This window comes from Malaclemys terrapin, chromosome 1 (assembly GCF_027887155.1).
Source record: "Malaclemys terrapin pileata isolate rMalTer1 chromosome 1, rMalTer1.hap1, whole genome shotgun sequence".
Lineage (NCBI taxonomy): Eukaryota > Metazoa > Chordata > Testudines > Emydidae > Malaclemys > Malaclemys terrapin.
Window position 1 is genome coordinate 112013851 of NC_071505.1, and position 14302 is coordinate 112028152.

The 14302-nt window shown below is 45.0% G+C and overlaps 1 protein-coding gene across 4 annotated transcripts in view; it reads right to left on the reverse strand.

The window, feature by feature from the left end:
- Nucleotides 1-247: 247 nt before the first annotated feature.
- Nucleotides 248-14302, reverse strand: part of MICAL3 (microtubule associated monooxygenase, calponin and LIM domain containing 3) — a 192397-nt gene continuing 178342 nt past the window's right edge. For all 4 annotated transcript variants that reach the window (XM_054035642.1, XM_054035632.1, XM_054035651.1 and 1 more), the window contains 4 exons: nucleotides 11818-11883; nucleotides 9201-9300; nucleotides 7882-7955; nucleotides 248-7780 (listed from right to left, as the gene is read on the reverse strand). In XM_054035642.1, coding sequence (XP_053891617.1) covers nucleotides 7596-7780; nucleotides 7882-7955; nucleotides 9201-9300; nucleotides 11818-11883 — 425 coding nt within the window. In that variant the 3' untranslated portion in view covers nucleotides 248-7595. The remainder of the gene's footprint in view (nucleotides 7781-7881; nucleotides 7956-9200; nucleotides 9301-11817; nucleotides 11884-14302) is intronic.

Genomic DNA, 14302 nt, shown 5'->3' on the forward strand with positions numbered 1-14302 from the left:
TGTTGTATCTCAGGTCAAAAGACCTCATATACTTCAACTGGAAAGCAAGTCACTTATCTTTGTGCAAGGTCACAAGGTAACTCCGTGGCAGAGACAGGAATAGAACTCAGGTCTCCCCTGCCACCCAGCCCTGTGATTTAATGACAGGATCAACCTCTCTCGCTCCTTTATTCCCAGTTTTGAAGTCCATCATGGAAGCAAGCAAACAAATGGTAAGTGAAACAAATGGCAACTCCACCAACAAAAAGAAAAAAATAATGAATGACTTTATTTTTTAGTTCAGTTGGCCACCTGAGGTGCTAAAATCTCAACACCAACAAAGCAAGTGTGCATAAAAAACAAAAAATGAAACACAACCAAACAGGCTGGATGTTTTATACATGTAGGGTACACACTTTCCTGTTAACACTCCACACCCACCAACTATAAAAGCCTTGAACAGTCTGAATATCAGAGTTCACTCACATCCCAAGGGGAAGGTGCCAAAGCAAATCCCTTCAATTGGACCACACACACACACACACACACACACACACAAGATTATTTAAATTACTGCAGAGCCATCATTTTCCTCTTCACATCTACACCTTTCATGACATCCTTGTCTGTTCCATTCCACTGCCTATATAGCACCGTTCTAAGCATCTCCAAAAGCAGGAACATTCAGAAAGCATCTAATCTCTGTTATCGTGCATCAGTCAAGGAGGAAGTGATCTCTCCCATGAATTATATACAGGCTGTTTCATGGTATACTTAGAGACTTCTTTTTATTGCAGATGGTAACAATTCCAACTCCTGAGAGCCATGTTGTGGCTTTTCACATTTTTACATATGAGATTAAATTATGCAATGCTTCTTATCCATCAGCATCCGATGTAAACAGTTAATCAAAATTTCATTTTAAAAGTTTTACCCAAAGGAGGTGGTGGTGAATGTTTTAGGATCAACTGTTAAAAAATGGAACCAACGGCTGCTCCAGATCATGCAATCTAGACCTTTCAAATGATCTAAAATGTTCTTGATTAGGATGTATAAAAATATTAAAAACCACCACGAAGTGCAGACAAACATGCTAACTAGCTCTGTGCAAGCACTGTGTTCTGATGGAGGGCTGGACACTGCAAAACTCATTTTTTGACCACCAGGGTAAACCAAGGATCCATTGGTGTTTGTACAGCCAACACACAAACAAATATTTACAGGAAATGCGGAGACAGAGGGGGGGGGGGAAACAGATTCATGTGACAGTTTTAAAACCTGCTGTTGCTCTATAATCCTATCCTGATATGTTTAGCAATGGAGTTTGCAAGAAGAGGAGCCACTCTCCAGCCCCAATTGGACAAATGGAGTTTTGGTTAAGTTAAAAACACAAAATTGTATTTGGAAGTTAGAGCTGAAAGATATTCATGTCCTTCCCTTTGCACGGTTTTTCTCTGGAGGAATGATCTCCAGAGCAGACATGGTATAGGTAGGGAAGCACAGCTCTTGAGTGGGTTTGGGCCTCACCAAGTTGCATTGACTCTCACGATTCACAAGTGCACAAGGACAGGCTCCCGAGTTGCCCCTCTGAAAGGATGATGCCTCTTCTCAACCTGATCCCAGCCCTGAGCACAAGTGCTGGCCTCATCTTAGTTTGCCCCTCAGAGTGGAGGTGTCTGTTCCCACTCTAGGTACAGGGGAGTCTGACTCTGTCCAGTACTTCAGTGGAATCCCATGCCAGGCACAGGGGAACTTAACTCCAGGCAGCACACACTGCCACTCCAGGAGCCGGCCCCAGCTGTTCTTCAGCTCAGTCCACAAAGTGCATTAGGAAATATGAAGCCAGTATTTAGCTCTCTTGCTGTTCTACCTCTGAGATTTCAGACACTCACAAAGGGAAGTGGCGGGCAAGATTCAGAGTGGTTATTGCATGGGCAGTTCATGAATGTTTAACCTTTCTAGTGATTGGGGGAACATCTCTGATGCAGAGAGACCTGTAGCAGAAGGAGCCATTTCTCAAAGATGGGGATTATTTCATTTTATAAGACCAGTCAAAGGAATCAGGGCACAATGCATCAGCCATGCATATAAAATCAGGATTACTTAACCATAGCAACTTTTCTCAAACCAATACAGTCATGAACAAGCAACAAAATTATTAAAGGAAAAGGATATTAGGAGTTTTTCCTTAGTGAAACATTAGGGCCCTATTTATTCCTGCATTGTTGTAGTTTAGACTCTGTCTGGGAAGGGCTGGATTATTGGATGAGGATGGGGTGGGAGGGAGCATTTGTTACTGACCACAGGAACTAAGCATACTGCCGTCAAAGTCTATTTTTAATGCTCACTTTCAGAGAATGGAAATTAAAAGTTGTGGAGCTCGTTGCATGCAACCGCCCACAGCAAACAGGGCTGTACACTGTTTACTGTGCTCCCAACAGAGATCACATTCCTGACGTGCAACTCTGAAATCACGTTGCTTCAGGTGGGAGCTGTTCTCGGAAGACTATGGTATGAGAAGAAAGATCCTAAGTTTAGTGGGAAGAAGAGTAAATGAGTCAAAAATAAATGTTAAATATCTTGAATAGAACTGAAAAACAATTAATTACCAACCAAGAAGCCAGGATGAATTAACGTAGGGCTGAAGAGATCAGCACTGCCATCGGAAAGTACAGGAAAGCTTCAAAGTTGTAAGGTAAGTCTTATACAGATATGTATTTTTGTTATCATATTCTAGAACTTCCCAATTCTGAGTCATCACGAGATCCCAGCGGAGACGCAGCGTCAAAGGGGCAGGTGCTACTAAGAAAGATAATCGCCATGTGTTGGAGAAACTGAACAAGTGACAGGGATTCTAGAAGCTGGTTTGAAACATTTTGTAATATCTATTTAGCTAAGTGCCTAATGCTGCAAATACTTATCAAGAATAGTACTTACTACAACGTGTCATCCCCCTGAAGGGACTCCTCACAGTGGTCAGTGCTATGCCCAGTAGTATGTTGTTTGCAGGATCAGGCACTAAGGTTATGTCCACACTGCAGCTCGGAAGGTGCCTCCCAGCTCAGGTAGAGACACACACCAGCTTGGCTCGAGCTACCATGCTAAAAATAGCAGTGTGGACATTATAGCAAGGGTGGCAGCAGGGGCTAGCCACTGGGCTCGGACAGGCTTGTACTTGGGTGGCTAGCCTGTGCTGCAATGTCTACAGTGCTATTTTTAGCATGCTAGCTCACGCAGAGCTAGTCTGTGTCTGCCTACCCAGGCTGGGAGGCTCTCTCCCCCCTGCGGCAGAGAGACACCCTAAGGGATTATAACTAGTCAATGCAGTTTGCTTTTCAAATCAGCCCCTACCCCTCTTACAATTCCTAAAATCCATTTTTCATCTGAAATGCGAGTTTCTTTTCAAAGAGCAGCTTCAGGCCACCTATCACAGGGGCAGCAGCTTGGGTTGCTGCTCGGGACACAACCCTGGTGGCTTTTACAGTCATCAGTGAATTACTTAAAAAGGAATCCATGTTAAAAGATATTCTCATTCCCATGAGATGAGATTTTTGTTTGGAAATCGGTTTTAAAATTATTTGTATTGCCCCAAATAATAAAAAACAATTCTTTTGGTTGGGGACTCTCCCTCACCCCCGTTTCCTCTTTCTTTCCTCTCCCCAGCAAGGGTTAGGGCTTCAAATTAGGTTGAACCTGTTCCTCTAGCCCAGGATTGGATTGTCCTCCATCAACATCCGAGCAGTCTGAAGCCTAGGACTCCTTCCTCCCCAGGGACTGAGTACCCTGCCTCCTGTATGTCCCCAGTCTCAGTCAGTTTAGGAATAGACATGGAGCTTAGGTTCCAAACTCAGCTTTCACCCCACTGCTGAGCCAGCCCATGGTCTGGTTAGCACCATCTATGGGGGCACGCACTTGTACTAATAGATGCATATTTCTCCGAGGCTGAAGGCCTTTGGCCTCCCTCACATTCAAGGCAGCACGCATCACTGAGTGCACATTGCCACAGTTTTGTTGTTATCCATCTCTACTAGCTCAAAGAGTTAGAACACCAGGACCGTCCCTGGGGGGTGCGGGGCCCAGGGCAGAAGTGATGGATTCATCTCTTTCACGACTGACCGTGTTGGCCAATCACAGCGGCCCACGGGGCCCCTCAAAGTGGTCACCCCGATTCGCCCTACCCATGGGACAGCTCTGTAGAACACCTTGCTCAGAAGCAGTTGCAGAAGAAGGCAGTTTGAAAACATGCACCCAGATGGTTTCATGTGACAAGAGTCTCTACATTTCATTCTAAAAAATAAATATTTTTAATTAAAAACTAGTGCTTATGTGATGGATTTTCTTAAAATTTAACTGAATTGCAAATACAAATTGTGCCCTTTACAGTTGCTTATGATGTAAAACAGGCCTCAATTTTGGTTTTAAATTGTTTTTCTTTTTTTCTTGTTTTTACATATGCATTAGGTCCTTACTTTCTCTGAGGCCAGTGAGACCTGAAGGGTTGCAGAGTTTAAGAACACGCGTCTCTCTACCACCCTTTTAGCTGGGGGCAGGGAGGGCTGTTGTCAGATAAGAACCTTGTGTGACATCATTATTCAAGTCTGCCAGCACAAAGAGAAAAGTGGGAACCTCATATTTCTTCAATACAAGCAACCAGCAATTTAAAAAATATTATGTCAAGAGGCTCTTTTTATACAGCATAAATGAGGAGGGCAGGGTAGCTTTTTGTTTTTTTATTTGCAGTGCGTATTTAATGATCTCCAGTCCAAAATCAGCTGTGTTCCTCAAACACTGTGTGCTATTAAAATGGGTCGAGGCTGCTTTTAGGAAAACAGTCAGCAAGAGCCACCCTAGATTTTTGTGTGTGTGTGCAGAAGTCACTATTTTTGTGGTGCAACCTACAAAAACAGTGTGTGTAAACTCCCCCTGCTGGGTCTGCAGCTACAGCTTGCCCCTTCACTACACAGGCAGGTGAAGGTCTATGTGCAGACGTTCCACTGGAATGCCAGCACTTCACAGGAGTTTTGCTCTGGGTACCTAGCATGCGCAGTTAAGTAACATAGTGCCTGGCTCTCTGCGTTGCTTTGCTAAACCTTGGGTTTAATTTGTGGTCACATACTCCCTGGGATGGAAAGAGCAGGAAGCACAGGAGACACCTTGCTCAGCCCCTGCTAGCTGGCCTGGGGTCAGGTGGGAGAAAGTATGTTTCCACAGCCAACTAAACAGCTTTGCAGATGGTCTCTGGAGAGTGTCCCATCCATTTCTCCTCTGCTTGAAGTACAGTGGGCATGGCATGAGTCCCTAACTGTCGTGCGAAGTCGAGAAAACAGACATGGGGCTCCTCCAAGCTCCCACAGGAATCCAGAGGACTCTGCTGGGGGGAGCAGATGGCCAAAAAGAAAGGATCCATGTCCTTTATGTACACTGGAAGTGAGTAACTCAAGGAGTCTCCCCAAAGCAGAAGGGAGAGTCCCTTTCGGATACAGCAGAAGATTAAATGAGAAGGACCCCACTGTTTGTGTATCTGTTCCACCACCAGCCTGTCCTCCAGGCTATGGCGTCAGCAATCTCAAAGGTGCTGTATGGATTTGTTTGGGAATAGGACACTCGCTCTCAGATACCGGGGGAAGCAAGCTTAACTATCTTCCTTTGCTGCTAAACCCCAGAGAAAAACATACTAACAGTGGATCATGCTAAGGATGTGACACAAACCAAACTCGGCTAGGAAATTCAAAGTTAAGAGGGATGCCTGGCATCACACCCTATGCCCAGTGGGATGGGTTAAGGATGTAGTGTACTTTTGGAGTCTGCCAAATGGTGACAGACTGCAGAGTCTTTCCCAGCATGGTAGCTGGATTGCTCAGGGTATGTCCTGCCCACTACTGCAAGTAGGAGTACAACGGGCACTCTCCTGTATCAAAGGCAGCAGCTCTAGGAGTGGAGCAGAAAGGAGCCTGCTTTGGCAGATGCAGAAAGAATCGTGCCTAATTTGCTATGCTGGAAGTCACTCTAGGCAGCTCTTACAATGGCAGGGTTCACCCTCTAAGTGGAAGGGAGAGCTTGGTGGGGGGATAATTTTTAGGTCACAATTCTGGTTTTCTTGTTACAAACTATTAATGGTATTCAAATAAATTATAGGTTTGTTAGTCCAGAGAGAGGGAATCTGGGATACAGAGGGAAAATCTGTTATGAACACTACTGAATTCTCACAACTCCATGGATGTGCAGGAGTTCACCATAAAAAGGAGTTGGCTAGGGCAGGATGCATATGTGAGTCCATGAAGTCTGCCCTGTATGCAAAGCAGGGACCAATCTGCGGTAGTGTCTTGCTCTCCTTGAGTTAAAACACACACTCCTCCCCGACCCAAGAAGTGTAACAGTAACATTACTAATAAATAGCCACAGGTAACAAGAGTCCTGTAATATAGAAGAAGAGGTTGTGGGATGCAGCAGGCACATCCCCATCACTCACTTGTCCATTTGTTTCTTAAAAGGTACAAAAATGAATCTTCTTTCAAGTATTAAAAAAATAAGTTAATTGACATAAAAGGGTCAAGGTGACTGAGGGCCCAGGCAGGTCTTAAGCTTCATTTCTGACGTGCAAAAATGAAATAGAGGGGGAAAAAACCAAACAAACACTGAAGAGTCTCAACAACGTTTCATCCAGAGGTGGCTCCCTCTGTGGGTTTAAAAGCCAGGGAATGCCGTTTGACGCCCCCCCCCCCCCCTCAAAACACTTACCATTGTCCCACAAAGTCAGTATTTTCCAGTGTCAAAATGGTCGCAACAAAAAACAAACCAGAGAAACTTATTAGCCTTTGAACAGTGGCCATGAACACAAGAGACCAGTGGTAGCTCTCTGTCCAGTGTGTAGCAAAGTGGGGGAGAATTCCCCACTCTTTCTCTACTCTTCTTCTACTATAACTCTGGAGAGTATGATAGAGAGTGAGTGTGTGTCCTCTGAGGCCCTTGTGGACAGAGGGCCAGGATGGACAGAAGAGGTTTCAAACAAACACACCACCAATGTTTTCTCTATCCAGTGTTCCTTCACATCCATGCATAATGCTCGCCTCAGGTTTGTTTCTTTGGTGGGGAGGAAGAATAAAACAAAGAAGGTGCTGCTCTGGGCTTCGGGAGCTCTCCTTTAGCTGGTTAACTCCCTCAAGGACTGCTACAGGCTGCTGTGGTTTTCAGGAGAGGGTAGCCATTTCTCTCCCTCTTATTAAAAAATGCTAATAGTGAAAAAGGGAGCGAGATCAGACTGCAGCAAATCCAGTTTGGTTAAGGGTTTTTCCCCATTAAAAGGTAATAAATCCCTCCACAAAAAGTTTACCCTTTCCCCTCATATCACAAATCCTAATGGCCCCTTGTACAGGACTCCAAGGAGACTGTGCAATCTCAGGCCATCGTCTTCAGCTTGGTTTGCAGACGTGTGGGACCCAAGCCTCTAGAACCAAACCCACTTATCAAAAGGCTTCTGGGTGCTTCAAACTGAATTCCTGCATGCTGTAGAACCCTTAACAAGGTTTCCCCCTCAAGCTTTCTCAATCCAGGTAGTTCTGGCAAATTCAGCGTAGGCCAACTGGATAGCACAGACCAGCAGAGGTGAGTATGTTAGCTCAGGACCAGTTCAAGCTAGAGCCCTTGGACAGCATAACAGCTTCCAGGTCCTTGTCCTCCTCTTTTTCTCGAAGCCGCTGCTCCTCAAGGAGGGCCACCAGAGAGTCTCTCTGCTCCACAACTTCTAGCATCTCGTTCAGGATCCTCTTCTCTTCTGACAGCTCCTCATCTGTTTTCAGGTGATCTGGAGAAAAAAAAAAAAAAAATCAGAAGTGTCAAAGGATCCAGGACTGGAAACAAATACATGAACGTACTCCACGGATTGCTGGTCCTCTTCACCCTTACCTTCCACTGCCATCCTCTCCCGGAGTTCCTGCTGTAACCGGCTCTGCCTGTCTTCCAGCTCCAATTCTCGAGCGCTGAAAGGAGAAACAAAGCAAGAATGAACCTACGGTGCGTGCTGTGCTGGCAAGGAGCCACCACACAGATTGCCACTTAAGCAAATTTAAATATTCTGGTGTTTACTCTCCTCCCACCCTACTGTATTTACCTTCCCAGACCCCCCCTTCCCTTCAGAACTGTTCTGACTCCTTTTGGAACAACACTGGAGGTGTGTAGCCATTTCTTTCCTGATTAAAATGTAATCTTAATGCTTCCACAACACTAGTCTTCAACTGGAGTGGGCAGATGGAGAAAGACAAGAAGATTGTGAAGAGAGATTCCTTTTTCATAGGTCTGGGCAGCCACCAGCTCAGCTGCTTTCTTAGACTGAACTTATTCACAGTGTTACCAGCTGGATTTAAAATCCAAGACAGAGACAGCGTGAAGGAGCAGATGCATCTGCAGTCGTTGCTCAAGCCACCTTTTACCTCTGTGCAAGTCTCGCTCCTGCTACATCCCACTCTGAAGAAAAAGTTACCTGCCAAGTAATGGACGACTGAGGGCATTGCCTCCTCAGACTCCAATCTGAGCAGCATTTTGGGGCTTCTCTGGTAGTAGCATCCCAGAGCACACTGAGCTTTTGAAACATCAAAGTCAAGTCTTGCCTGGTCGGAAACTTGTTTCAGTAGCATGCAGTGCACTTTGGGGCATAAGCACTATGGAAGTCCCTGGTGTTCCTAAGCTGGAAAAGAGCTGTAGCATCTGCGCCCAGTTGGAAGGCTAAGGGGTCTCACTGGAGACAGAGAAGTGAGGACTACAGGACCATTTGAAGAAGGGATAGGACTGCAGACAGTTTGGCTGCATTCAAAAAAGGACCTTGCACCAGCAGGAGAACGGGTTGCCCAGTCATTCCCCGAAGACCACTTGCCACTAAAACTACAAGTGAAAGATTGGGGATGAACCTGCAAGCAAGGGATGCTTTGTACGGAAAGAGCCTGGGAGGACAGTGGGAAGGCTCAAACCTTTGGTTAGGACTTATTCAAACCTTTTGTGCTTCCACTCATCACGAGTTCTTTTTGTACTGGAGACTCCTCCAAAATATACCTTTATTAACCTACTGGCTGGGAACTGCATTCTATCCAAGAGGCTTCTGAACACTTATTTCTGGCCTCTTACCATCACAGCCACGACAGTGCTGGAGGGAGGCCCTGCCAGTATTATCTGTGAGTAATCTCATCTTTGAAGCTGTGATACCCCATGCAGAAAGCCCTCTGCTCACTCACAATATCATCAGCTCAGACTCGTAGCGCACCAAAGCATTCTTCTCCTGCACCAGCTTGAACCACTCCTGCATCAGCTTTGGATCATCCTTCTTTCCCATGCCTGCCAAGAGAGAAACCTTGTAAGTTTTCAGGATGATGCCCTGCCATCCCCACGAGCCCGACAGCCAGGAACAAAAATGGGGGCAAAATGTGCAAAGAAAGCCGAGCAAGATGCTGCCAGAGCACTCCCAAGCCGGGTCCGTTTAGTTTGCCTATGGCACACAGAAAGAGGAGGGCACAGAACTGTAGGTGTCACCTCCGAAAGGATTCTCTCCTCCTTGGATCAACACATTCCGAATCCTTTTTTGCCATTGCTCCTCCCCCCTCTTCTCATTATGGTAAACCCATAATTTAGAGGCTCATTTCTATTTAGCCTTCCCTAAATGAACTTGAACTTTAACAACTTTTTTGCACGTCCTCCATATTACCATCTTTAATGTATGCTGACTGGAACCTCCCCCCCCACCCTCCCCCCCCCAAAAAAAACCCTCTGTACCCCTTATGTTATACCCTCCTGTCCTTCAGTTACATTAACTGAATCAATTCTTTTACTGGCTAAGAGTGGCCCCTTGCCTACCTCTATTGAAACTCTGCCTTTTCACTGGCTAATCTGTTGAAGAATTCTCCTCTCCTGTGGTTCCTTCCTGCTACATCATCACTCTCTTTGGTGAGCCTTCTCCTAGTGCATCTATTAACAGCAGTTCACTGCATCCTACAAGTTCGTTATTGCTAGAATTGCTCATCAGCATTAGAACTACACACACAGAAACCCATGATACACTTGCTAATATAAAAGGGAGAGAGCGAGAACCCACTTCAGAACTCACTTTTTAAAATTTCATTTTATTTTATTTTAAAAGAAACAACCCTATCTCCTCATAACCCACAGGCAAGGCTCCAATGGTGTCAAATGTATTGCAAATTAAATTGCTACACTATGTTCTCTAGAACTTTCTGCAGTGATTTGAGATATGCCTCAGACCCAAGAATACATCATAGAAGCTATTCCAAGATAACTCCTATTTTGGGCCCCTTGATCCTGCAATGAGCTACATGCAGGGGGACCCCTCTGAGCCCTCATTGGGCAGCTGCCTGCGTGCATGGAGTTTGTTGCAAAAGGGGGCCTCCAAACTGAGCTCAAAGGTGCAGAGATTTGAGTAGAGCACCTGTTGGTGTTTATAATGCAGGCCTCTACCAGCTGCATGACTGAAAGTCATCTTCTCTCACTCTCCACAGACTAACAAGGTTTCCTAGATTAATTGACATCTCTGCCTAGTTATACATTATGGACACTTGGCATCTATATATTAAAAGCAGCTTCTCTTTTAACCACAGTCTTATGGAGACCAGAAATGACCAAACAGAAGGTTTGCTATTTAAATTCCAAATACTGAGAAAGCTGGAAATATGTGCTACTCCAATGACCAGTACATTCATATCAGTGCCCTGCCTCCATCTCTAGCTCCAACCAGCCCTTACACTGAGGTCACTTGGGAGTTCCAGTACCTCCTGTTAAGCAGCAGCTTTCCTGCTTAGAAATACCTGCTACTGAAATACAGAAATAGTAACTGTTTAGGGAATACTGACCCCCTGACCCCCCATAACAGATTCTGGCTCTCTGGATTTTATACCAGTCTGTTGCTCAGTTCCAAGCATTCTTTTCTGAACCTCTCTGCACAATATGCCCAGGTGGCCATGGGAGGGGGGAGCTTAGACATGCAGATGTCCAGTGCAGTGGCGCCATGAAAGCACTGGGAAGTCTCCCCACCCTTTCCAGTGCCAGGATGTAAAGTAAATGCCTCTAAGAAACAGCCAAATACACCTTGCTACTGACCCATGAAATAGATTGTATGTATTTATGTATTTGTTTTTAACAGCCAATGAGCAGAGGGATGTGGGAGGGGTGGGGAGGGAGGGTGGACAATCGATATGAGAGCACCATGGAAAGCAGAATAAGTGGTTAGCAAAGTTACGCTGTGATCACATTCCACCCCATACCCCATGCCTTGGCAATGGAAACTCTATTATGGCAAACTCCATCTGGGACAAATTCAAGAATGGACTCAGCAAGACATGGATCACAGAAGACCAGTCTGGTTTAGGTTGTTTTTTTTTTTTTAAAGCTCAGGGATGTTTTGCAAACTGGTCTTTGTAAGGACACAGTATTCCTTTAATCCATCCATACAAATTAAACAGTCATTTACGGAAGGAGATTCTCTTCCCTCATCCCCCGCCCCGTCTCCCAGACACCTATGATGAAGAATTGAGAAATCAAATACACCAAATGAAAACAGGAGCTTTAGAGTATGATACTGCTGCTGCTGCCACTGTAAATCAATGCCCCAATGACCTTGAGACTACCCCTTCCCCAGTTAAAAACAGAAAAAGGGATACTGTACCTTTAAAAATTGCACACTCATACAAGCTTGTTACAGAGGTTGCTACTGAGACTGAGGGAATGGGACAGGAAGGGGTTTGAAGGTTGGATATATAGATATTTTTGTCACCAGCCAACTAGTGCTGCTATGAAAATCCAGCTGGGGTGGAGGGAGATAGAGGTTGCGTGAGGTTACATTACCTTCATGGGCACAGCAAGGGCAGAAGGAGAGAGGTCTACGACGTGGTGTCCCGGCATTGGGCTCAACTTCAATAAGACCAAATGAGGAAGAGGGAGGAGAGGAGGAGAGGAAGAGGGGGAAAGGGGTGAAATAAAAGACAAGCAGAGGACAAAAAGCATAAGAGTGAGAAAGAAAGGAAACAACAAGAAGAAAAGAAAAGAAAAAATACAAGAAATGGAGAAGCAGAAACGAGGGAAACAGTCTACAGATGAGGAAGATCCCTCATCAGCACGGATAACAGACAGGAGCAGACTGAGGCAGTGGGAGAAGCGGTTACTGAGCCGTACAGTTACAGGGAGGAAGATTACTCTTGAGTTTTTCCTGTTCATTGTGGGTTTTCAGTTGGAGAGGCTTCGCTCTAACACCATGTTGAGTGTATGAGATACCAGGACAGTAGGTGAGGATGGGTAAATAATTATCTCTTGCTGATAAATGTTAGCATTTAAAATAAGATCTAAAAGGTCTCTGTTGCCTATATGGGTCTGAAACTTGGGGCCCTGAGCCCTGCCACCCGAGGCTGAAGCCAAAGCCAGAGCAATGTAGCTTCATGGGGGCCCCTGTGGCCCCAGGCAATTGCCCTAACACCGGCCCTGGCTCTTATACACAGAAAACCAATTATTGTGGCACAGGTGGGCTGTGGAGTTTTTACAGCATGTTGGGGCATTGGGGGGAGACTCGGAAAGAAAAAGGTTGAGAATCTCTGAGCTAGACGGTCATCTGGGGAGGAGGGGAAGGGGAGGGGCAGCAACATGAAATTGAACCCATTTTTAAAGAAACAGCATGTCCACCAATAATAATTAACATTTCTAACAGTATCTCAGGAGAACACACGCTCCAAGAAGTGCCTGAATATCAAAACTGGAGGCTTAAGACACCTGCGTACTTAAAAAGGAAGGAATGCCTGTGTCAGGGAAAGGCAGTAACTCAACAGCAATTATATGAGGAAGAGAATTCATAACCCACAGAATTCAAAATAACTCAGCATATATGACAGTGAGGCAGCTCTCACTATAGAGACCTACGATATTGGTGAACAGGGAGAGGCGTTAGAAGGGACCATCACAGAACTAGTGCAGCACACATAGGACACACTGGAGTGGCGGGGGGGAGGGGGGGAAAGCACATCAGCTTGTAAAATCTTGTGACTGAGCAGCACGGCTCTCTCAAACAGGACGAATCTTTTGCCCGGGGAGTAGGAAGGGAGAACATTAGGAGAGGTTCCACAGTCAGGCATGTGATAGTTATAGCTCGAGACTCATGTCACTTCCATTCATAAACCCTCTTTTCAGTTCACGTAGAACTTTAAAAAAAAAAAATCCATTTATACTGACATTTCTTACACTTGGTCTGAGCCCAGAAGGTTTTTTTTCTGGGAGAAACAAAGTTTTCAAGCTTCTGAGATATTTTTCAGATTTTTTTTTTTATTTTTTTTGGTGGTGGCCTGAAAACTCAGCCGCAGCTTTGTTTAAATATTTCACAGTTGGTGGCTGAGGAATTCCTGATTTGCCTTGTTAATAGAAAATTTAGCTTGGAAATAAAACTCTGGAAATGTATGTAAAAGGTAGTGTGCTGAGTATACACCATCTGAACATCCCATCTCTTCATTGAAACCCTGCTTCTTCTGTGAGGAACATGAACTATAACCCACAGCAAGATATCATCATCACCACTTCCATCTCTTGCTGTAAAAATATTCTGAGTGTTTTCTTGGCTGATCTGTTTTTTAGGCTGTGAGCTCCTTGGGGACAAAGACTTTTTGTGTGTCTAAGAGCACTGAGCAGAGTGTGTCCAAGCAGAACTTCCAGAAACATGCACCAAACTGTGCTGCTACAAATGTTCAAAGTTGCAGATGCTGGAAAGATTACGTGTCACTTACATTTGAATACACAATCATTCTAAGAACGACAAGTAGTTCTAGAAATAGCAGCTGCAGACGGCACAGGCTCTTATTTGTCACACGAGAATTGAGCAGGCCCCGCATGTTATGTGGTCTGATTGGTAGTCCATGGAAGCATGGCTGTAAGCTAGTAAATGCAGTTATCACTGTAACACCAATGAGTGAGGTACCAGGAGTAGGTATAAACCCATGTCTGATGCATAATGCTTCAGAACACATCCCACAGGGAAGACTACATTGCTGCAACTATTCTGTAACTACAGCATGGAAGCTCTTCTTGCAGTTCTGGTTGAACTTTTTTCTTGCTCCTAACTAACCTCTTCTTTGCTAATACGTATAATCCCCTCGACCATTCCCCAAGCAAAGTGTGCTGACAATCAAGTTATGAAGGCTTTGGGTCCCCCTAACAACTAGAACTCTAGCCCATTAAATGAATATTAATACTGCTCTGCCAGTAAGACAATGTACATAATGTGAATTATGCACTGTAGAGTTATGTTTAATTGCATTCTTTTCCATTACACCAGATAAAAGCACGTAGCATGTCA